At 55.3% G+C, this 23,077-nt stretch overlaps 1 protein-coding gene across 1 annotated transcript in view; it reads right to left on the bottom strand.

The window, feature by feature from the left end:
* Nucleotides 1-14,423, bottom strand: part of EFCC1 (EF-hand and coiled-coil domain containing 1) — a gene marked incomplete at its 5' end in the record, with an annotated part of 32,283 nt that extends 17,860 nt beyond the window's left edge. Inside the window, 2 exons of the mRNA XM_082663875.1 lie at nucleotides 12,014-12,303; nucleotides 13,728-14,423. Coding sequence (XP_082520001.1) covers nucleotides 12,014-12,303; nucleotides 13,728-14,423 — 986 coding nt within the window. The remainder of the gene's footprint in view (nucleotides 1-12,013; nucleotides 12,304-13,727) is intronic.
* Between the last annotated feature and the right edge of the window lie 8,654 nt (nucleotides 14,424-23,077).

The following is a 23,077-nucleotide window of genomic DNA, read 5'->3' as shown; positions in this document are numbered from 1 at the left end:
AAGGATTGGTTTAGGAACAGGCATGTGATGTGATCCTGGCCAATGAGAGATGAGGGGAGGTCTTCCAGGAGGGTCTCTGGGAACAGAGAAGTTGAAGAAGGACGTTATTTTTCTGTCTCTGGATGTGGCAGTGATGCCTGGGCCATGGCAGCTATCTTGTGACCATGAGGGGCCTTTGCTGATAGGCCAAGATCACAGGCTAAGAGTCGAAAGATGGAGAATTGGGTCCTTGCAAACATCACTGAGCTGCTGTCCCCTGGACTTCTCATGCAGGATTATCAATGTCCCTGTGGTTTAATCCATTGTGAGTTGAGTTTTCTGTTACTTGCAGCCTAAAGCACTGTCACTGATAAACACTTCACAGCACTGCTTGGGGGTTAAATGAGGTTGTGTATGTGAAGTCGTTAGTGCAGTGCATCATAACCACAGGTGCACAGAAACGCTGGCCTCTGTTCCCTCCTGCCTCAACCCCTGGTTGAGTCAGGGTTCACCCAGAGAAGTGGGACCAGTAGGGGATGCCCATCTACATTCACGTCTATAGCTACAGTGCTGTCTCAAGAGCTTTGTAACCAGGAAGTGGCCTCTGTGCTCAGCGAGTCTGAAATCCAGAGGCAGGGGAGCGCACAGGCGGCCTAGACCCTTGGGCACAGCAGAAACTGTGTCCACAGGCGGAAGGAACCTCTTGGTTTCAGGGAAGCCCTCAGCCTTGCTTTAAGGTCTAGCAAGTGATTAAATGGGACTCACCCAGATTAACCAGGATCATCTCGCTTACTCAGAGTCAACTGGTTAAAGACTTTAATTCATATGTAAAATGCCTCAAGGCAACCGTAGGTTAGTGCTTGAATGACTTGGGCTGGAACCAAGTAACTCAGCAAGGTGACCCAGCCAGAAACCATCACACCCCTGCATTCAGCCTTTTCTGAAATGGATAGAAGACGTTACTCTCATTTGCTTCCCTCTCTGCATTCAATCCTCTGACACCCAGTAGCCCCCGAGCTTTGGGAAGCTGCAGGGCAGACAGGACATGCAGGGCCTGGCCAGGGCTGGCCAGGAGTGGGGTCGCCAGGCAGCCAGAGTCCTGGAGGCTCGCACACCGGCTGCCTTTGCTGTGTGGCGTTTCCTGAGTGAAGGCTCGCAGGAAACAGAGACGGGTGTGTGAAAACAAAAGAACAACAGTAGGAAGAAGAGCTTGAGGGGGGGCCTTGGAGGAAGAGCCGAAAATAAATCCTGAAGAGGGGAGTGTGCAGACAGGCCTCGGGGCCTGGGAAGCCTTTCTGACTGTTCCTCGTTTCTGGTCCCTACCTGAATGCGGGGCACCGCCTCTACTGGGGGGTGGGTGCAAGGGGGTGTCTGAGCAGGCCCCCCACAGTCCGAGCTGCTAATCTGGCTCTGCAGTTCATCCCACAGATGAACTGTGTGCCGGAGACACTGTACTTACCAGAATGGCCCGACCTCCTGGAGCCTCCCTTCCCCTGGGCGACATGGACCCCGGTGAAGTCACAACAAAAATAAGGCCAGAGGCTGTGAGAGATGACAGGGAAGCAGGCTGGCCGGGCCGCGGCCTCTGAAGATGTCATGGGATGTAGCCAAGAGAGCTGGGTGGATGCGAATTAGTCAGAAGCTGCTTGGGAGCAGTCGGGGAACCCTGTGCCTGAAGTGGACCAGGGAGGGGTTTGGGGTTCAAGGAGCAGAGAGGTCAACATGGCTGGAGGGGTGCACAGCGGGCAGAGTGGAGGAAGCTGGGGCCAGAGTGGGGGCCCCATCTCTCAGGGCCACGGTCATGGCAAGGAGGCCCTCAGCCCAGGTATCTCAGGATGTGACTGTATTACTGTATTTGGAGACGGGGCCTTTAAAGAGGTGATTAAGTAAAAATGAGGTCCTAGGTTGGCCCTCATCCAATGTGACTGGTCTCCTTGTAACAAGAGGAGGTTAGGACACAGACATGCACGGAGGAATGACTGTGTGAGGACGCAGGGAAGAGACGGCCGTCTCCAGGCCAAGGAGAGAGGCCTCAGGGGAAACCACTGCTGCCCACACCTTGATCTTGGACTTCCGGCCTCCAGAACTGCGAGACGGTGCCCATCTGTGGTTGATGCCGCCCAGACCGTGGTATTTGTCACGCAGCTCGAGCTGACTAATACACTGCCACTAACACACTGTAGCAAAGCAGCCACCTCCACCGTGCCCTCCCCTTATTCAACCCGTGTACTGTCACCTATTGGTCAGCGGTCTCCTCCCAGGACGTCAGCCCCATGAGGGCAGGGACCTTGCCTCGTTCATGGCTGTTTCCCTTGGACCCAGGGCAGCACGGCACTCTGGGCATGTGACAAAATGTGGTTGGATAAAGAACAGTCAGTGGTTAATTCTGACAGAAAATTGTGAAGAGACCCCACAGAGAATCTCTGTCCCCTCCCCGCTTCAGGGTCTCTGATGTCGGTGGCTCCAGCCTTCTCTAAGTCACCCCTGTCCTCTCAGGAGGATTCAGGGCAGGTGATGGGAGCCTCAGGCGTTTCCCATGGTCCGTGCACCTGCCCGGTCAGGAGGAAACACCTGCCTTTCTGGGCCAGGCCCTCTGCCCAGCAATGGCCGCAGGGGCAGAAAGGAGGGGCATTGGGTGCCATTGCTGCCCACAGGAGCTCCCAGTCGAGAGGGACTGCTGTTCTTTGCAGAAGCCACCTCCCCTTCAATCCATCCGTGAGACCCAGGTCCTGTGAACCAGAGTGGCAGTGATTGGTCCAGAGTAGTCACATGACACCCCGCCAACTTAGCCAGTCAGCATATTCCAGCATCCCTGGTACCACTGATTGGTTCAGGGATGGGCGTGACCCATGTCAGGATAATCAAGAGTTAATCTAAGGATTTTCTTGGAGCTATTGGGTTACCCCAGTAGAGGGATTGGTGCTAATCCTGGGCTCGGAGGCCCAATCATCCCCTTTTTCATCTTCCCTTTGCTTGGTGCCACGCTGCAGCCTTCACTCGCCTTGGATTCTCACTTCTAAGAGGAAGGTCACGAGGTGGAGTCTGTTGCTTTTGTCTCATGGCATCCTCCTCCTGTCTCCTGATAACAGCACCCACTTTGCTTTCAGGAACTATCCCGCCCCCTACCTAGCATCCACCTCTCCCAGACCACAGGGTTGAGCGTGCGTCCTAGTTCTGGCTGGCTGGCGTATCCTAGCGCCCTGGCCACAGCGATGGCCTAGACGTGGCCTGTCACCCAGGCTGGGCTGGGCAGCGTTCTTCCCTGAGACGTTATTTGCAGGTGCAGGGAAGCAGTATGCAGGTCACTGAATTTGGAAAGTTACGGATCTGGGGTCACTGCAGCCTGTCCCCTCCCGTGTGGAGCCGGAGCGCGTGAAACCAAGCAGGGACAAGCAGAGGTTCGGGATGGATGGACAGTGCTGGTGGCACGGGATTTAAAGTCTGCTCCCTGCAGGTAAGCGCCAACTGATGACAATGAAATTGGTGGACTACTTACTGTGTGCCGGGCACAAGTCAAAGTGCTTTTTACACGTTATCTCACTTAAGTCTTGCCTATGATGTAGGCACTAAAACTAACCTCATTTTCCAGATGAGCAAATGGAGGCAAAAACAGGTAGAGTCAGAGCCTCTCAAGAAGGGTCAAGGCACCAAAGAAGATGGATAAAGCAGGCAGTGGCCAAAGGCAACCGACTGGTCTAGCACTTCAGACCACCCCGGGCCCTGTGCGGCTGCCCCTGACCTGGGAAACCGATATCGTGGTCCTCTTGTCACCTGTCTGTGTGCCTGAGGCCACCCGCCTGGCTTGGAACTGGGAAAGCAGGGCTCGCAAACGTAGGGTCTCAGAGCATCCCCAACTAACCTCGAAGGCACAGAGCCGAGGCCTGTTCCCGAGCCCGAGGGAAGCAGCGCGAGAGCCCAGGACTCTTGGGCCCCTGAGGACTGAGTCCAGCCTGGGCTATGCCCTGACTGCCTGGGTGACCTTGGCCAGATCACCTCAGGGAGGGACTCTATCCATCGAACAACTCAATCGGTGGTCCCCGGCTCCTCCCCGCTCACTGCCTGCACTCATTCCCCGGCTCCGGCTCCGCTGCCCTCTGGGGCCCCGCCCTGGCTGTTGAGCTCACACAGACGCGCACTTGTGGTTTCTGGGCGGGCCTTGCTTTTCTGGATAGAAACGAACAGATGTCCTGTGCTTTCTGCCTTTAATAGCATGTGGAGGCCACGTGTCTGAGGCACATCTCAAAGACTCATCACAGAGCCCGCCCCGGGCTTCTGGTCAGGAGCAGACAATGAAACCCAAACCGCAGTGTGCTCCAAGCACTGTTAGGTGAGTTCCTGTAACTTTCGGCGGAAGGGCATCCCCAACTGATGAACCCACCGCTAGAGATGTCTTCCCAGCTGCCCCTGGAAGGTCATCTTTACGCAGGTGTGGTGTGACCGCCCACGTGCCATACTGGCCGTAGTGGGTAACCTGTGGCCAGTGGAGCTAGAGGTGTCGGGGATGCAGCGAGAAATTGTAGGTGGGACTTGAGTTTAGGTCCAGGCGGTGTGGCTTCTTAGCAAACTCTGGCTGCAATTTCAGGGTGACGTAGCAGGGGGATAAAAGGTCCGGTAATCCCCCATCGGTCCCGGCCGGACCCTGAGGACTCAGGAGGAACCACAGTCACCTGACATCCCCCTCCTCAGCCTGTACGCAGTGGGATCCTTTGCTGAACTGGGCTCCTGGGGGTCCGTGGCTGTGAACGTGACCAGGTAAGATTCTCGAGGCACGGTTCTCACTCCCACTGACCCCTGAGGTCCTGGCTCACCATCCAGCCCGCAGCGCATAACGTGCCCACAACACATCGGAGTGCTCTGTTACGCTAGGGTGAAAGCCACTCGTGTTTGCTCTCCCCAACCCAGCACGAGGTGAGGACACCACGGCTGGCTCTGGGTGACCCCTTGCTGGCTCCTCCACCCAGAGGTAGGTCCCCCTTGTCAACCTCGCTGCTGCCTGTGGCTCTAATGCCTGTTTCACCCTGCAAATCCTAAGGTGCTGTCCTTGAGGAAGGCTCTGACCTAGAATGGAGAATGGCAGGTTGAGGCTCTGCCCAGCTCCAGGTAAGGCCTCCAGGTGTGGGGCTGGTGGTCCGTCCCTTCTCAGGCGCTGGACCCAGAAATGGTCTCCTCACCAGCCTCCTTGCCTCTCACCTTCCCTCCTGCCCATTTGTCCTTCACAGGCAGCCTGAAGCGTTGCTCTGAAGCTCAAAGTGATCACTTCACTTCTGTTTCAAGCCCTTCTCTGTCTCCCTCGTTCTCTGGGGTGAAGGCCTCGTGCCTCAGCCTGGTGCTCAGGGCCCTTCGCCATCCTCGCCTGCCCTTCCAGCTTCCTTTCCTGCCACTTTCCACCTCAAACCCGCCAGCCACAATATGTCTTCCTGTTCCCAAGAGGCACCAAGGCCTTCACACCTCCAAGCCTTTGCACTCATGGCAACCTGAATCTGCGATACCTCAGAAAACTCCTACTCATCCTTCAACACCCAGCTCAGATGATGGCATTCCCCCCAGAGATGCCCTAGCCATCGTCACTCACGCTGGGGTCAGGGTCCTGTGCTTGCCCACACTGTGCAATTCCGGTAGGACCCTGACACTCAGCTGACACTGTCCACTCCTTGTGGCGGTCGTCACACACATAGGGTTCTCTGGGGCCAGACTCTGTTCATATCACCAACACCAACGACCACTACCATTACTATTTATGGGGGGTACTGTGATAAGGGATAAATAAAATAATAATCTCCAGCATTCGTCGAGAGTTTTCTCAAGGCTAAGCGTTATTCTAGGTGCTTTGTACATATTAGCATTTTATCTTCAAATTCCCTATGAGGTGAATATAATAATCATTATTATTCTTGTCACCCTCATTTTACAGATGAGGAAAAGGAGGCTCACAGAAGCAAAAATGACTGAGACATGGGCTCCCCTGGTGGCACAGTGGTTAAGAATCCACCTGCCAACGCAGGGGACACGGGTTTGAGCCCTGGTCCGGGAAGATCCCACATGCCGTGGAGCGGCTGGGCCTGTGCGCCACAACTACTGAGCCTGCACTCTAGAGCCCGCAAGCCACAACTACTGAGCCCATGTCCCACAACTACTGAAGCCTGTGCGTCTAGAGCCCATGCTCCGCAACAAGAGAAGCCACTGCAATGAGAAGCCCGTGCACCGCAACAAAGAGTAGCCCCCGCTCCCCGCAACTAGAGAAAGCCCGCACGCAGCAACGAAGACCCAACGCAGCCAGAAACAGTAAATAAATAAATAAATTTATTTAAAAAAATATGACTGAGGCAGGTCAGAGCCCAGAGCTGCCTGCTCAGCCTGCACCTCCCTGCCCCCACATCACTGAACACACATGTCCAGGGCAACAGGGCTCCACCCCACTTCACAGATGAGGTAACTGAGGCACAGGGGGAGGGGCCCGCTCAAGGTCCCACCGTAAAGACCTGGAAGAGCTGGGATTCAAGCCCAGGTTGGGCCGGGCCTCCCGAGCTCGGCCCTCCACCCACCGAGCCCCCCTCTGCATCTCAACGGCCCGGGTGGGCCTGCAGCAGGTGCTGGGCCAGCAGTGTCCCTTTGTGAGCCCGGGGTATTGTCCCCTGGACAAAGGCCTCAATTCCCACTAGCGGCCACCCACACGCTCACTTCTAAGGATAAAGGAATCCGCAGCCAGCCGCCCCCCAGCTCCAGATGGCGGCCCCCGCCCGTCTGCTTCCCTCCTGAACCACTGACTCTGCGCCCACCCCCCATCAGGCCGGGCTGCTGCACTGGGGCGGAAGAAAAGAGGTGGCCCTCCAAGGCCTCATCTTTGTGTCCTCAGCATGGTGGCAGGCCCAGTGAGCTGCCCTACGCCTCCCTCTCCCCCATCCATCCCAGCCTTTTCATCCTTCCCAGACAAGACACAAAGCCACAGAGGCGGCCCCTCCTCCGGCTCCAGCTGAGCTAGCTTTTCTGTCTTCTGGGCGTTGGAGCCCAGCCCCTGCCCAGCAGTGCTGGCCCCAGGCAGCTGCCCAGGTGTCTTAAAGGCCCAGCTTCTCCTCCGTGGCGCAGAGCAAGGGGCGGCAGGGCAGAGAAATGGCTGAGACACGGGGCTTCAAGAGAATCTAGTCACCGGGTGGAGGATGGTTCCCCTCGAAGCAGGATCAGGCCATTGGACCACTCAGGGCTCGCCTGGTGCTGGACTCCCGCACGCCCATGCCCTTTCTGCCAAGATGTTTTTGAGGCTGCATCCATCCATATGCTTGTTGGTCCGTTCACTTGTTCATTCACCATCTTACTGGGAGCCCTGGGCCTGCTGCTGGGCCAAACAACGTCAAGACATCGTGCTTCCCTAGGAGGGCTCACGGGCTGGGCCAGGAGGCCAGTAATCCGGATCCTTTGGGCCCATCCTCCCAGCAGGTCCTGAAGCACTGAGACAGGCGAGGTTGGTGACGGTGCAGAGTGCCCCCAGCTACCCCAAAGCATTCAGCAGCCTGGGAGAGCTGACTCTGAGACAAGCCTGTCCTGCGTTTAAGCAGGCTTCCTTCCGGGCCCTCCACTCAGAGATTCTCCAGTTGCCACAGGTGGGCTGTTCCCGAGACAAGAAAGGGGATTTGGGCTGTGGCTTCCCGAGAGGAGCAAAGGCAGCGGTGTGTGTTATTTAACACGCCTGGGATACGTGCTCCAGTGATTCTCCTGGGAGGATCTCAGTCTCAGAGTTTGACAGGGTTGGCTGTGGGTTTGTATATGTTTGGTGGGTAAGTGACTAAAAGTTTGGTCAATCAGAGCATCTAATCATCCTGGCCCCCTGATGGGTTCTGGGATGAACATGTTTCCAGGTTTGTCCGTTGAGGCTCAGCCTGGCACTCCAGTGGGATAGCTCAGACAAGAGGTGACCTTTCGAGATGTAAGTGCCCCAGAGGCTACCAGGGGAGAGAACTTGCCTGAGAGTGAAGCAGAGCTTCCATATCCTGGTGACATTGTTTGAGTACCTGGATGCAGCCATGCCTGAAGCTGGACATGCTTAAACTTTACTGAGAGCCAGCTTTTTTAAGCAAGTCAGTTTGAGTCAGGCTTTCTGGCACTCATCTAAGAGACTTGGCTGATAGGAAGAAAGAGAAAACAGAGGAGAGAAAGGTGGAGAGGGTCTGGGTGTAGTTTGGGAGAAGTGACAGGGAAACACTCTAGATGGATGGGGGCAGAGGTTAAATGACACTATATAAATCGTGACGTCAAGTATTCCAGATGAAACTATTTGCATCATTGCAATGTAATCTGCGTCTTCCCCTCTGGATCATCTGTCAGGGTTACTGTGCTCACAAATGTGCCGGGAGGAGGGACTCTCTTGTGCGATTTGGAGGAGTTGAGTCTCCCATCTGGGATGAGGTGGACCCAGGAGACCAGCCGTGGGAAGCAGAAGCTGATGAGGTTGTGGTGGACCGGGTAATCCTCCGCAGACTGGGCTGGCTGGGTGAGCCCAGGGTCTTTGCCCAGCTCCAGGAGGCTGCAGGTCACGTTGACATGTGGAATCCTTGTATCTGATCCAGGACTCCCATGGTTCTGAAAGCAGCAGTTGCTCTCTTGGGGCCCCTCTGCACAAAGCATGTTTGTGTCCCAACATGTGTGTTCATGGCCTGTTCCACTCGGGCCCAGGAGACCCTCAGAGGGCAGTGGGCATGCCTGTACCAGTTCTGTGTACCCAGGTATCCGCACAGGGCATTGTCCATAGAAGGTGCTTAGAAAACGTGGAACGAATACATGAGCGTTTCCAATGGCTTAAATATTTACTGTCTGTTCTCTTAGGTTCCTGGTCAGGATGGTGGATTGAGGTGCTATGGGAAGCTCTCTTTCTATGTACAAACACACAGAAGTGCTGGATAGAATATAACCATTTAAAATAATCCAGTCAAGGTCAAAAACAAAAAGGTAAGATGCCCAGCTTGTGTGGGAACAGGAGATGGAGCTGAATTGCCCCTGAGGGGTCAGGACTTGGGTTCTGAGGCCCAAGTGGGGAAGGGGCAGGAGACCCTGCGTGCTGAGTGAAGACAGGGAGGCCGCTGCAGGAAGCCCGGGGCCATCCAGGGCCGTCTCATCCGCAGACAGAGGCGAGGAAAACCCTGCTGACTGACCGTGGGATGTTATCCTAAGGAGCGGAGCTCAACTTCTCCCCGCCTGTGTAGTGAGAAACTGAGCTAGGAAAGGCGTTTAGAAACCAGCCCAGAATCAGGCCCTGGTTGAGGCAGAGGGCGAGCTCCATGACCCTGGAGATCAGGGGGACCCTCCAGGATCCTGGCTTCTGCTAACGCTAGGCTCACGGGCAGCAACCACAGAGCACACTGGGAACTCATCATCACGACGGGAAGAGCTGGGCACGCTCGGGGTTACAGCACCCCCAAAGAGACGTGACAGGAGGAGGTTTGCCTGAGAAACAGGGAAAGGACTGGGTAGAACCCACAGCAAAGGACTGAGTGGGAGGGAAAAGAAGGTGCAGGTTTGAGAAAGAACTAACTAGAAGTCTGAGCAATGAGGAAGAGAGTTGCTGAGATTGCCCTTGAGGAGGTGGCAGAGAAGGGGAAGGAGGTCTGACTTAGGGTTGGGAAGCTCAGCTGAGCTCTGCATCCATCAAGCTTGGCTATGTGACTAGTGTTCTCAACTGTCCTATCCCCTCCCCTTTCCTTTCTCCAAAGAGGGAGAGCTTTGGGGGCAAGTCAGCCCACAAACCTGCAAGCTCTGCCTACAGAAGACGGGGAGAGGAGGTTTGCTTCTGGGGCTGGGTGAGGTTTAGGGACAGGGAAGCGAGTGACAACCATCCCCTAATCACCGTGTGAAGGTCACTCTCTGGTCCTTGGTTTCCTCATTCACTGGGCATCTCCTTTGGAGCCTCTGCAATATCTGCTCCCTTTTTCCTTCCTAAGGGAGCCTCAGGTTTGTTTGGGGCATCAATATCACCAGACTCTCTTGCAGGTAGGGGCAGCCACGTGACGCAGTTCTGGCCAAGTTGATGGAGGTACAAGTTCTGGCGGGAGAAGGTGAGGGAGCCTCTCCCTGAATAGAATGGCAGAGCTCACTAGAAGAAAATCCTTCCCACCCCCAATATCACTGGTCCTTCTTATGCCTGGACAGCAGACATGAGGCCTGGAGGTGCAGCAGCCATCTTGTAACCATGAGTCAGCAACAAAAAAGGTAAAGTGGAAAGACAGAAAGAACACAGGCTGTGGGGGCAGACAGACCTTCCTTTTCCACTTTCTGGCCGTGTGGCCTTGGGTACGTCACTTAACTTCTCGGAGCCTCACTTCCCACAACCTGTAAGATGGGGATAAAACCTCTCCCTTGAACAGTCCTTGTGAGGATTAAATACTGTGTTGAGTATGGATCCACTTTTTCTCCTGTAAAGAGCTATCCCAATGTTTGGAGTTATTTTTACAATCATGCTGTGACAATTACTTTAGAGCAAAAGAAAGAAGAGACCCTTTATTTCTCCTCTTGGAGAAAGTTCCAAGGCGGGATACGGGCCTCGAGCCAATGGGCCCTGCTCTTTGGCCGATCAGCTATGCAAACAGGAAGTGACTATCCAAACATTTGGAGCTGCAGAAGGCTAGCCCAGAGCCGGCCTCCTCTCTCCACCGTGGTGCGTCCTCGTCTCCCCGCTGGGAGCACCTCAAAAGTCAAGGACATGGTTCCCCGGATGAGGAACTAGGTTCAGAGCCACCCCTTCTGGCTGCCCTGCCCACCAGTCTGGGCCAGACCGCCTGCCTTTCGGGCTGAAGTCGGACGGCAGCCTCTTGCCCGGCTCCCACTGTCTTCTGCCCTTCCCCTCTCCTTCCATCTCTTTGTCACAGCTGTAGTCAGGGTGATTTTTTTGCAGTGCAAGTCTGTTCCTGTCGCCCCCTTGCTAGAACTTTCCCATGGCTTCATGCTCTCTCGGGGGAAAGGCCGAAGACCTCGTCACAGCCATTGGGGTTGGCCTGGCCTCGGCCTGCCTCTCCAGCTCTACCCCTCCAGCTGCTGTTTTAGCTGCTGGACCGGGCCAAGGCCCCTCCTGCCTCTGCGCTTGGCCCACACTGTTCCCATTTTCTAGCACGCTCTCCCCCCTCCCCCTCCCTGGCCCATCTCGCCAGGTAACGTCCCACCCTCAGCACTGCACTCCCGGGTCAGGTGTGCAGGCGCTGGCTGAGCCTGCAGCAGGCACGCCGAGGGCCCTGCTCTCCCTGACAGCAGGCAGCCAGCTGTTGCCACACGTACGCTCACGTGGGGACCTCACGCACTCACGAGTGCTGCTCAGGGTGAGGACTGCGGAATGTCTTGTTCAGAATGACACCCCCTGTGGCTGGCATAGTCCCTGTGCAGAGCTGGTGCTCAGTAAATGTGGAAGGCAGGCAGGCCGGGTGCCTTGTGGTTTGAAAGGGAGGGAGCTCTGTTTACCGAGCACCTAAGTGAGCCAGGCAGGGCCTCACTGCCTCTTCACAGCCTCCCTGGCAGGCAGGGGCCCCAAGCTCTGTTCCATCCAAGAGGAAACAGGGACTCTGAGGGGGGCCATGACTTGCCCAAAGTCACACATCTGTCAGAGGCCCTGCCAGGACTTGAACCTTGGTCCCGAGCCCAGCTTCCTACCCTGGTGGAGCTAGCACAAGGGATCACTGTGCATCTGTTTCCTCACCTGGAGAATGGGGACATAACGGTACCTACCTCACAGGTCTGGTGGCTGTGAGGACTCAGTGAGGTTAAGTGCTTAGTCAGGTTAAGTGCTTAGCTCAGAGCCTGGCACACCTTAGGTGCTCGGTAAGTGTTAGCTGTTACCATCTTTGTTATTGCACGGATCAAAGAACAAATAAGAACAAATCTATCGTATTACCCCCAGCGAATAGGCAAACGGAGGGGCTTTATGGGTAAACAGGCCCACGGATGGATGGGTGGGCGAATACCTGAAGACGTGAACAACACGGGGACGAGTTGAGGGGAGGAAAGCGCACCTGAGGTTCAGGAGAACGGGAGCTGATCTGGGGCACCCGGGCCGCCGGCTCACCTGTAGCGCCGCAGCTCGCCCTCCAGCCGCCGCACCCAGCGCTGCAGGCCGGGCACCTGCCGCGCCAGCGCCTCGAGCTCGCGCACGCGCGCCAGGCTGCGCAGCACTGCCTGCCGGGCCTCCTCCGCGCGCCGCCGCACCTCGGCCTGGCCCCGGCGCAGGCGCCCTGCGCGGGCCTCGGCTGCCGTCAGCGCGCCCCGCGCCTGCCGCAGCTCCCGCGCCGCCGCCGCCGCCTCGGGCCCGCCGTGCGCCGCCTCCTGGGCGCCCGCCTGGCTCTTCCAGAGGCCGACCTGCCGGAACAGGGCAGCAGGGCAGGCGGTGAGCGCCTCGCGCCAGACCCCACCCGGCCCAGGGCGCGTGAGCAAAGCAACCCGGCACGTTTCTCGCGCTCGTGCTCGCCGCCCTGGGCCCACCTGAACTCATTTAACCCTCGCCCTAACTCTACCGAGGCGGGAGCTCATGTCACTCCCTTTTAATGGATGCGGGCCAGTGAGGCACAAAGCCCATATTCTGTTGTTTGCACAGTTCCAGTGAGTCCCAAACGCCTGCACTCTTCTCTGTCCACCTCCGGCCCTCAGGGCACGCCGCTCCCTCGTGCTCCTCCACGCCCTAGACTGGGGAGCCCTCTATGGGCGTTCCCGGCACTCCTCGCTGTCTGCTGCTAGGCAGCCGCCTCCTTGAGGGTGCGGTTTTCTTCTGTCGTGTTCACTGCTGGGCATCCGGCGCCTAAAACAGGCCTGGCACACAGTAGGTGCTCAGCAAATACTTGGGGAACTAATGATCCTGGACGATCTTACTCCACACAATGGCAGTACTTTCCCGCCCCGACTTGGCTTCTCGGATGTCCGCTGGCCGTGGCCCCTGAAATCCGCGCCTTGCACCCCTGCGCACTCCCTGGCCTCTCTCTACCCCTCAGGGCTGTGAACCCGGGCTGTGTGGGGAGCGGGCAGGGCTACTAGAACGTCAGCTCCCTCCTGGCCTGTGGTCCCTTGGGTCAGAGGCCGTCTGGTCCTCGTCTGACCCCCATCCCCCCATGGCCTTTGACACACGGCTGGGCACAACGCTCAAGTGCTTGTTGACTGAATTGCAGATGCCTGGGCTGGGTCCATGCCTCTCTCAGTGCCTGGCCCCCGCAGCGCTGAGTGGCCAGACCTGTCTGGTCGACAGTGACACTATCTAGCATTGGGACACCAGGCCTGGCCCTGAGGGAGGCCCTCCAATGTTCGTTGAGTGACTGCACCGAGCTGCCTGTGTACCTCGTTAGCTCCTTAAGGGTGCGGACAGGCCTTCCTCACACCTTATCTCCTAGGCCTCCTGGAATCCTGGCACCGCGGAGAGCTCCGGAGGCGTATGTGTGTGAGACTGACCAGGTTTCCTGCGAGGGTCCACGGCTGGGTCAGAGAGGCAGGATGAGATGGGCTGTGTGTGTGTGTTGGCGGAATGGTTTTCTCTGAGGGACTGGAGTTTTGGGGGGCTGGAATGTGTGATGTGAGTAGGGGAGGGGACTAGAGTGTGTTGGAGTGGAATGGGGTGGCTAGGGACAGGATGCAAGTAGGCTGAAGTGGGGAGGGCTGCCCTTCACCCGCCCCCGCGGCGCCCCCCCCCCCCGTCCTCTTCCTCCGCACAGCAGGGGCTCTGCAGCCAGCCCGCTGTCAAATGCCCCCCACCCCCCGCCCCATTCCGTCGTCACCCTCCGCCCCGGGACCAGGTGCACCTGCAGTGCTAGGCAGCGCGCGTCACTGCTCTGCAGCGCGGCCCGCAGGTCCTCCACCAGCTCACGCAGGCTGCTGTTTTCTTCCTCCAAGCGCGCCAGGCGTTCGCTGTCCGGGCCGCCGTCGGAGCCGGGCGTATGGGGCGCTCGGCGGCGGCGGCGCGGACGGCGCAGGCGGATCTGCGTCTCGATGTGCTCGCTGAGAGCGCCGCGGGGCAGACGGGGCCCGGCGCGGGTGCCAAAGTAGCCGCAGAGGCGCGCGTGGAACTGGCGGAAGGTGAGCTCAGGCGGCTCGGCGCGCAGTGCCAGGCGCGCTTCCTCCTCCGCATCCGCGTCCCCATCGGTGGCCACCCCAGCGATCACATCCCCGGAGTTCGTGTCTCCCGCGGCTGTATCCCCGGCAGCCTCCCAGGTGGCGGCAGCCTCCTCGGCGCGCAGCCCCAGCACCGCGCAGAGCGCGCGGAAGTCGGAGCGGGGCAGGCGGCCGGCGCCTCGGCAGTCCAGGTGGTGGAAGACCTCCTGTAGATACTGGTCCAGGCCCGTGGCCAGCACCACGATCTCGTTCTCCACGCCTCGGTCCAGCCCGTAGTGGTGCGCCAGGGCGCTCAGCAGCCACTGTGTGCGCCGCGCTGGTCGCTGGTACGGGTCGCCCGCCGCGCCTTCCACGCCGGTCCCCGTGCCCGGGCCGCTGGGCTCCATCGCCGCCAAGCGCCGCTCCTCGGGTCCCTCCGCCCCGCCACTTCCAGGGGCGGCCCCAGAGTTTCTTGAAAGGAGGGGCTTAGCGGTGGCGGTCTGGTTGGAGCGGCGCCGAGGGCCGTGTCCAGCAGCTGCGCTGGCCTGGCAGGGCGTTTGTGTCTTCTCCGGGTTGGCTCTGAGGGGGCTTGGTTAGGGAACCCAGGAGCCCCGAGACCCCCGTGGGGCCACCACTGACTGGTCTCCCTCCTGATCTCGCTTCTCTCGGTGACCCCTGCACTCTTCTCCCCTCATCACTCCCGGGGCGTCCCTGGCATCCCCTCTTTTCCTCCCATTCCCGGGTCTGTCTGCTTTCAACTCCCCCGCTCTCCACCTAGCTGCGTTGTGCAGAGAGTGTGGCCCGAGACGGGGACAAGGGGTGGGCTCGGGATAGGAAGCTGGGGAGGGCTGGAGGGTGGCCCCCTGGTCCGGTGGCCCCCAGGTCTGTCCCACGCCCACGCGTCACTCCACCCCTTCTCGCCAGAAAACCTTTCAAGCGTAGCCCCGCAAGCTAGCTGGGGCCGTACTCCCGTAAGTACGGAGAAGCCCCCTTCCCCTTAAATTCAGCGACTGGGTTCCTAAACCCGCTTCTCACTCCACCAGGGCTGGTGCAAAGGGCCTCACGTGGTAACTAGAGCAGAGGAAAACCCAGCTCCGAGAAGTGAGGGGATGCGTTAGGGCCATCCCGCTGGATAGAAGCCGATCTGAGCCGGACCCTTGCTCTCTAAGCTCTGTGTGTGTTGAAGCGGGGGGGGGGGGGGGGGGGGGGAGGGGGGGGGTGGTGGGGGTGGTGGTGGTGGTGGTGGTATAGGAAAGCCGTGGCCTTCCATCTTCTCACCCGTTTGTGCCTGGGGAGTGGATTGGCCCTGCGACCGGAATTCCACCTCTGAGCTGGCGTTAGGCTACCAGGTAGCTGTTTGGCCAACACTTCCTCTGGTGCCTTAGAACACCGCTCTGGAAGAGGAAAGAAAAATCAGCCTCTCAGGTGAATGTAAGGCTGCTTTTCCTTTTTTTTTTTTTTTTTTTTGACAAGAGAGGTGTAGAGATGTCCTAACCTGATACCTGCACTGGGAACCCTCATCCAGCCTCGCAGGAGTAAGAGGCAGATTTCTTCAACTGCCTTTGGCTATACGATGGGCAGAATCTGGCCTGTGTACAGCTCTAGGAATTTCAGTGTTAAATCCTGGAATTTGAAAAAGCACTAAAATTCTGTCTCCTCTGCTGCAGTACCCCAGAATAAGCACTTTGTCCACTTGGCAGATTTCTACTCATTCTTGAAGACTGTGCCCACCACTCACCTCTGCCAGGAAGGAGTTAGATGCTTTTCCCCAACCATTTTGGATGTGCATTTAAAAAAAAAATTATTAAAGTGGTAGCAACTTGACAAAAAATTTTACATCAACTCCAATGCTTGGCTTCCGCCTTAGAAAAAACACATGTGTACAGGATGTTCATTGCATCGTTGTTTATAATAGTGAGAAACTGGAGACAACATTTTGCCCATTGGTACAGCAGCCGGGATGAATCACCACAAAAGGATGAGAGAAAAAAGCGACAATAACGATAAACCCACACGAAACGGTACTAAATATTTTCTGGGAGGACATGTGTATGTAAGCGCATAGAAAAAGATGGAGGGATTCACAAACGGATTCAGTCGTTATCTCCAGGGGTCGGAGGAGTTTGGCTTTCAGTGTAACATCTCTCTTTTTGATAAAGGAGATGTTTTTGTTTGTTTCTTTTCTCTTTTTCTTTTGCGGGGGGAAGACATACTTTATTTGCCATTTACAGACCACAGAGTTCACCCGTTTAAGGTATATTAATAAGTGGTTTCTGGTATATTTATAGAGCATATAACCAGCATCACAATTTCATTTTTAGAACATTCTCATCACTCACCACCACCCCCCAAAAAACCCTTGTACTAGGTAGCCCACCCACTGCTCCAGTTTCCTACCCTCCACTCCCAACTCCCAGCCCTAGGAAACCACTATTTTCTGTTTCTATGGATTTGACTATCGTGGACATTGTGTATCAAACAGAATTATACAATATGTAACCTTTTGTGACTGGCTCCTTTTTGAGAATGTTAACAATAATGTTTTCCAGCGTCAACCAAGTTGTAGCTGTCATGCGGTTCATTCCTTTTTATTGTTGAGTAATATTCCATCGCATGGATGGACCACCTTTGGTTTATCCGTTCGTCTGTCGATGGACGCTTGGATTGTTTCCACTCTTTGGCTGTTCTGAGTAATGCTGCTGTAAGCATTCATGTAGAAGTTTTTGTGTGTTCATATATTTTCACTTTTCTTGAGTATATACCTAGGGGTGAGGTTGCTGGGTTGTGTGGTAGTTTTTTTGTTTTTTGTTTTTTGTTTTGCGGTATGCGGGCCTCTCGCTGTTGTGGCCTCTCCCGCTGCGGAGCACAGGCTCTGGACGCGCAGGCTCAATGGCCATGGCTCACGGGCCCAGCCGCTCCGCGGCATGTGGGATCCTCCCGGACCGGGGCATGAACCCGTGTCTCCTGCATTGGCAGGCGGACTCCCAACCACTGTGCCACCAGGGAAGCTCTGTGTGGTAGTTTTATGTTTAACTTTTGAGGGCCTGCCAGGCCATTTTCCAAAGTGGTTGCACCATTTTCATTTCTACCAGCAGTGTAATTCATGTATTTCTCAATGGGTAAAGGAATACAGATGTTCTCAGTCCTGGACTCCTTCCCTTCCTCCCCTCCAACACCTCCATCTCAGTTCGCGGGGCCTCCAGCCTCCCTCGGCAAATCCCTACCGTCTTGGGTTCTTCTGTCACTTTCGCGCCACATCCGGTCTGTCAGGCCGTGCACCTTCAGAGCTCACCCCCAATCTGACCCCCTCTTCCTGCGCCACTGCTACCCTGGACCAAACCCCCAGCATCTCTCACCTGTATCATTGCAACAGCCTCCTCCCAGGAAGTGCCCTTGAATTCCTATGTTGTCCTCCACAGCCAGCAGACGCCCTCCTTCGCTCAGCACCCACTGTTATCTCCCTCTCTCAGGGACTAAAGGCCCAGTGTAGTGTGCGCCCGTGTCCCCCGTAACCTCCCTCACTGACCTCCTTTCTGTTCTTCTAACTCACCCCAGCGCCTTTGCATCTGCTTCCCTAGATGTTTACAGCCCGCCCCCTCACCTCCAAGTTCCTTGCTCCAGCGTCAGCCCCTCAGTGAGGCCTTCGGTGACATTGCAAGCCCTTTGCGCCCCTAACAGACTCTCTTGCCTGGTGCGTCTGTCTGTCTCCCTGTAATGCACTATCAGCCATGACGGGAGGGACGCTTGCCTGTCTGTCCGCCGGGCTTGGTGTCGGGCACACTGAGAGAAGAGCTCCAGCCCCCTTCTGAGCTGCCTGCCCGCAGCTGCTGCCGGGCACAGTGTGGCATGAGGCTCTCCATGTGCTTTCTCTGCCTACAGGTGAGACGTACTTTTTAACTTGTATTTTAAGAAACAGCATTGTACCCCATTGCCACTTGTTTGCAGGCCTGCCACGAGGGCTGAGCTTCACAAGGCCAGAGACCTGGTACCCCCATGCCCAGCACAGGGCCTGGCATTAAGTAGGCACTAATTATGTCATTTTATAGATGTGGACACACTGCATCAGAAGGAAAACTGCATGTAGCTGGCATCCCTGGGATTCAAGCATCCTTGTGCCCAGAGATGCTGGAGTCAGCGAGACTCCAGATGTTAGGTTGATTGGACTCCCAGCTGGACCGTAGAAACTTCTAGGCCGGGAGTCCCACCGCCAGGGACGTTGCTGTCTGCACTTAGAACAGGACTCTGGGGACTTCCCTGGTGGTCCAGTGGCTAAGACTCTGCACTCCCAGTGCAGGGGTCCCAGGTCCAATCCCTGGTCAGGGAACTAGAGCCCGCATGCCTGCCGCAACTGAAGATCCCACATACGCCAACGAAGATCCCGTGTGCCGCAACTAAGACCCAGTGCAGCCAAATTAAAAAGAAAAAGAAAAAAAAAAAACGGGACGCTGGAACTTGACTCTGGACTTTTTTTTCCCCCCACATCTTTATGGGGGTATAAATGCTTTACAATGTTGTGTTAGTTTCTCCTGTACAGCAAAGTGAAGCAGCGTGTATATACGTATATCCCCATATCCCCTCCCTCTTGTGGCTCTGCAGATGAACCTGATTCAATTTCATGTTAATGCTGAGAGCTGGTGACCCAGGGGAGACTACCCCCGTTGCTGCAGCTGGCCATGGCTTTTGCGGAAGGAATCCTTTGAACAGGAACTTTTCTGGGCCAGTCACTATTGAAAAGAAAGACTTTAAATATCTTGACGTGGAACCATCGCCTGGCCTCTGCCCCCCGCAGCTCCTTGGGGGCAGGGGAGTCCGGGTTGATAATGGGGCGCTGTCAGGCCTGTCTGTCTGCGGGCAGTGTTACCAGGCGCCTCTGAAATCATCCCGGTTGGACCCACAAGCTTTTTGTTTAAGGCTCAAAGTGAGCAAACTCAGAGGTCTCCTGCGCTTTTGTGTGAGCTGGGGGATGGGTGTGTGTCTGCGTCGGGGAGAGCGGAGAGAAGTGGTTTTTCTGAAGTCAGCTCAGTATTGTTTGAGCCATTCCTAATAGTATATTGTTCACAGTGTCTACAAACAGCCCAGCAAAATGCTAAAGAGCAAAGAAACCATCCCCCCTCGTGCCAACAAGAGAAGAACACAGGGTTCTTTTGATGTATTTGTTTTCAGATGTTTTCCATGCATTTAAGCATGAAAGAACTTTCGGGGGTGGTGAAAACATTCTATACCTTCATGGGGGTGGTAGTTTCATGACTGTATACACCTGTCAAAGCACTTAAAAGGGTGAATTTTACAGGATGTCACTTGTACCTCCTTCAATGTGACATAAAGAAACAAGTTGAAATGCTGCTGTTGCGATCTGTCTCTGCACCTCACCCATCTTCCTAAATGGCTCCGCCATCATTACCATTCCTGGGTAACGTTATTCTCAAAGGCTGGTCCAGACTCCCTCTTAGGACTGACCCGGAAGGTGCTTTGTCTTCCCAATAGGTGCACATAGAGGTGGTTTGCAGTTTTTCTCCATTCCAACAACACTGTGAACAGTTGGCTCTATTTCCTGGGTGCTTTACTGCACGGCCAAGGAGTGCAGACATTTTATAAGCTCTTGATGTTGTCAAACTGTTTTTCAGAAAGCTTGTGTCATTCTGTACAGTCCCCTGGAGTGTCTGGGATTCTCCGAGAGCCATCAGTTTTAGTGTCAAAGCTTTTACATTTTTAGGAGTCTTGGTTAGTGGATTTGCTTAGTGTTCAGACGCCAAGTGTGACTTCTCTCTATTAAAAATGGGCCTGGGTTAGGCAAAGATTTCTTAGATACAACACCAAACACGTGGTCCAAAAAAAAGAAAAAAAATCAATACATTGGATCTCATCAAAATTCAGAACTTTTGCACTTCAAAGCGCAGTGATAAAGATGCCATTAAGAAATGACGGAACAAGCAGGCAACTGGGAGAAAATCTTGACAAAACACATGCCCAGTAGGGGCCTTGTATTCAGAATTGACAAAGCACTCCAACAGCTCAATAAGAAGAAGACAAACAACCCAATCGAAAAATGGGTGAAAGACAGGGACAGACATTTTCCAAAAGAATATATATGGTTGGCCAATAAGCACGAGAAAAGATCCCAGTACCGTTAGGTATTAGGGAAATACAAAGCAGAACCTCAATGAGAGACTATTTCGCCCTCACGAGAATGGCGATAATAACTGACGGACAATAAGTGTTTTCGAGGATGTAGAGAAATAGGAACCCTCACACGTTGCTGGTGGGAATGTGAAATGGTGCAGCCACGTTGGAGAACAGTTTGTCAGTAAAAGACATGCATAAAGCCTGAGCCATACGTGTCGCTTACTACGTGACCCAGCTCTCCCACTGCTAGACGCCTCTACTCAAGAGAACCGAAAACATCTGTCCACACAGAGACCCTCCTGTGAATGTCCTCAGCAGCATCTTCCTAAATGTCGAAATGTCCATGAACTGATGGCTGGATAGACAAAATGGATGTATGGCTCCATTTATAGGAAATGTTCAGAAAAAGGCACCTTTTTAGAGACAGAAAGTAGATTAATGGTTGTCTAGAGCTTGGGGTGGGAACAGAGATTAATTTTAATTAATTATAGTACTTTTGGGTGAAACTTGTGCACGAAGGATCTTATTAGGGAGATGAAAATGTTCTAAAACTTATTTATGGTGATGATTTCACCACTTGGTGAAGTTACCAAAAATCATTGAATCATACACTTGAAATGGGTGCACCGTATGATATAAAATACACCTCAGTAAAGTTGTCATAAGGTGGCGGGGGTGCTTTGCTTAGGAGAGGGATGGCAAGAAGAAGATGGGTGTATGCTTCCAGCTGCCAGAGTCTTGCAATAACTTCAGAAGCTCTCTGGGTGCCGTGGGAGCTTTGGCGCTCCACTGCCCTGGAGGAAGAAGGAGCAGGGACAGATCGCCCTCAGATGGCTGCGCTCCATGGGGTGACCCTTTGCAATGTGACTTTGTCCTTCCTCCTGTCCTATTCTGACTTTGCCAGCCCTGAAGCCGTCTTTGCTGAGGGGAGGGGAGACCCGCCCGTCGTGCCTGAGTCTCAGGTGACACACCTTTGCCTTCATTCCATCCCATGATGCCCTGGCTCTTGACCTGGACACTACCTCCCTCAGGGAAGTGGTTCCAGATCTTGGCTATGCAATGGGATCTTGGTGGAGGTGACTTTAACAAACAAGCGTTCTGTTCCAGTTATTTATTATTGCACAACGAATAATCCCCAAATTTACTGGGTTAGGACAGCAGTAACTTACTTTGCTGATAAATCTGCAATTTGCAGAGGGCTTCATGGGGACAGCTGGTTTCTGCTACACATGGTGTCAGCCAGGTGACTCAAAGGCTGGGGGCTGGAATCCCCTGAGGTCTGGCTCACATTTTGGGCAGTGAGGCTGGCAGTTGGCCGGGAACCCTGCCGACTGTTGGCCAGAGCGTCTACACGTGGCCTTTCCATGAGGCTGCTTGGGCCTCCTCACAACATGGTGCTGGGTTCCTAGAGTGAGCGCCCCAAAGGACAAGGCAGAAGCACATGGAATTTGTATGACCTGGCTGCAGATGTCACCGAGTGTCACTTCCACTCTACTCTGTTGGCTGAGGTGGTCCAAAAGTTCTGTCGGGGTTCAAGGGGGAGGGGACTAGACCCACCACGGGATGTGAAGAGTGTTGACATCACACTGTAAGAAGAGAAGGTGGGAGGTGGGAGGGAATCTGTTGAGGTGTTTGGAAAATACAATCTATCACCGGTTCCTAAGCCCCACCTCTGGAGAATCAATTCCACAGGTCTGGAGTGAAGCCTCAGGATTGAAGATTTGACATGATCCTGGGTGATTCTCATGCACATCCAGGACCACGGCTCTTTGGTCTAAGACCTCTCAAGCCTGAGTTCAGGGCCGCCCCACAGGAGATGCTGGGGAGATTGGCTGCTGCCCTTGGTAACAGGGTGATCGAGGACCCTTTGGAGCAAAACCAGCCTCAGGCAGCAGGTGGCACCTGACGGGCAGGAGGCCTGCTGTCTGTCCCAGGGAGGGTGGTGTCACTGACCAGCTCTTGTTAATGGGGCCTTTTGGGAGCTGGTGTATCCTAGTAGCCTTTTCCCCTTGCAACCCTGGGTGTGTCTTTTTAGTACTTCCTTGCTTATGGACAGTAGTCTGCAGGCTGTTGGACAGGGTGTCATGGCACTCAGTGGTGAAACTTGAGTCCTTCTCCCCAGGGGACCTCACTGCCATTTGGAGACTTCCCCTCACAGCTGTTCTTAAGGTTCAGTTTTTTAGACTGATCGAACCTGAGGAATGTCGGAGGGCCCCCGTCAGTGGGAAGTATTCTGGAATACTGGACTACTGTCCCCAGCCCCTGGGGACGGCCTAGGGAGGTGGGCACTGGGTGGGAGGGTGCTTGCGTCCACAGTTTTGCTCTTCGGCCACGGGTAGGTTGTGTCTCATCTCAGAGCCTCAGTTTCTGCAACAGCGAAGTGTGTGTGGAGATTCCGCACCCATTCGCTTGAACAAACTACTGCCCAGGGGCTTGGTACCGGGGCCCCCGTGCGCCACTCCAGCCTCATCATCCCTTCCCTGAACTTGCCACACGTTTTCACTCCGCTTGGCCTTTGCATATGCTGTGTCCTCTGCCTGGAATGCTTTCCCTTGCTTTCCTCGCCCGGCAGACCCCACAGTTTGGCTTTTGTCACCTCTTCCGTGAAGGCTGCCCCAACCCCTCCGGGCAGTCGCTTCTGCGATGTGTCCCTCCGCCGCAGCCCCTTTGGTGGTCTGTGGTCTTCTACATCGGGAGCAGCAGCTAGGGGTCTCTCATCTGGGGGTGGGGGGCAGGGTGTCCGTCAGATAGTCTGTCTTTCAATCCAGTGCTGCCATATACCTGTGTGACCTCAGGCAAATAGCTTCACCTCTCTAAGCCTCGGTTTCCTCATCGCTGAGTTTGGGGCTCATGATGACTAAAAAGAATTCTCATGATATTTGAAAGACATCAGTGACAGAAGCAGAGAGTCTGTGCCAGACAGGATGGGGGGTGGGGT

Source organism: Grampus griseus, assembly GCF_964374135.1.
Source record: "Grampus griseus genome assembly, chromosome: 10".
Lineage (NCBI taxonomy): Eukaryota > Metazoa > Chordata > Mammalia > Artiodactyla > Delphinidae > Grampus > Grampus griseus.
Note: the sequence above shows the minus strand (reverse complement) of the source record. Positions and strands in the feature narration are given on the sequence as shown.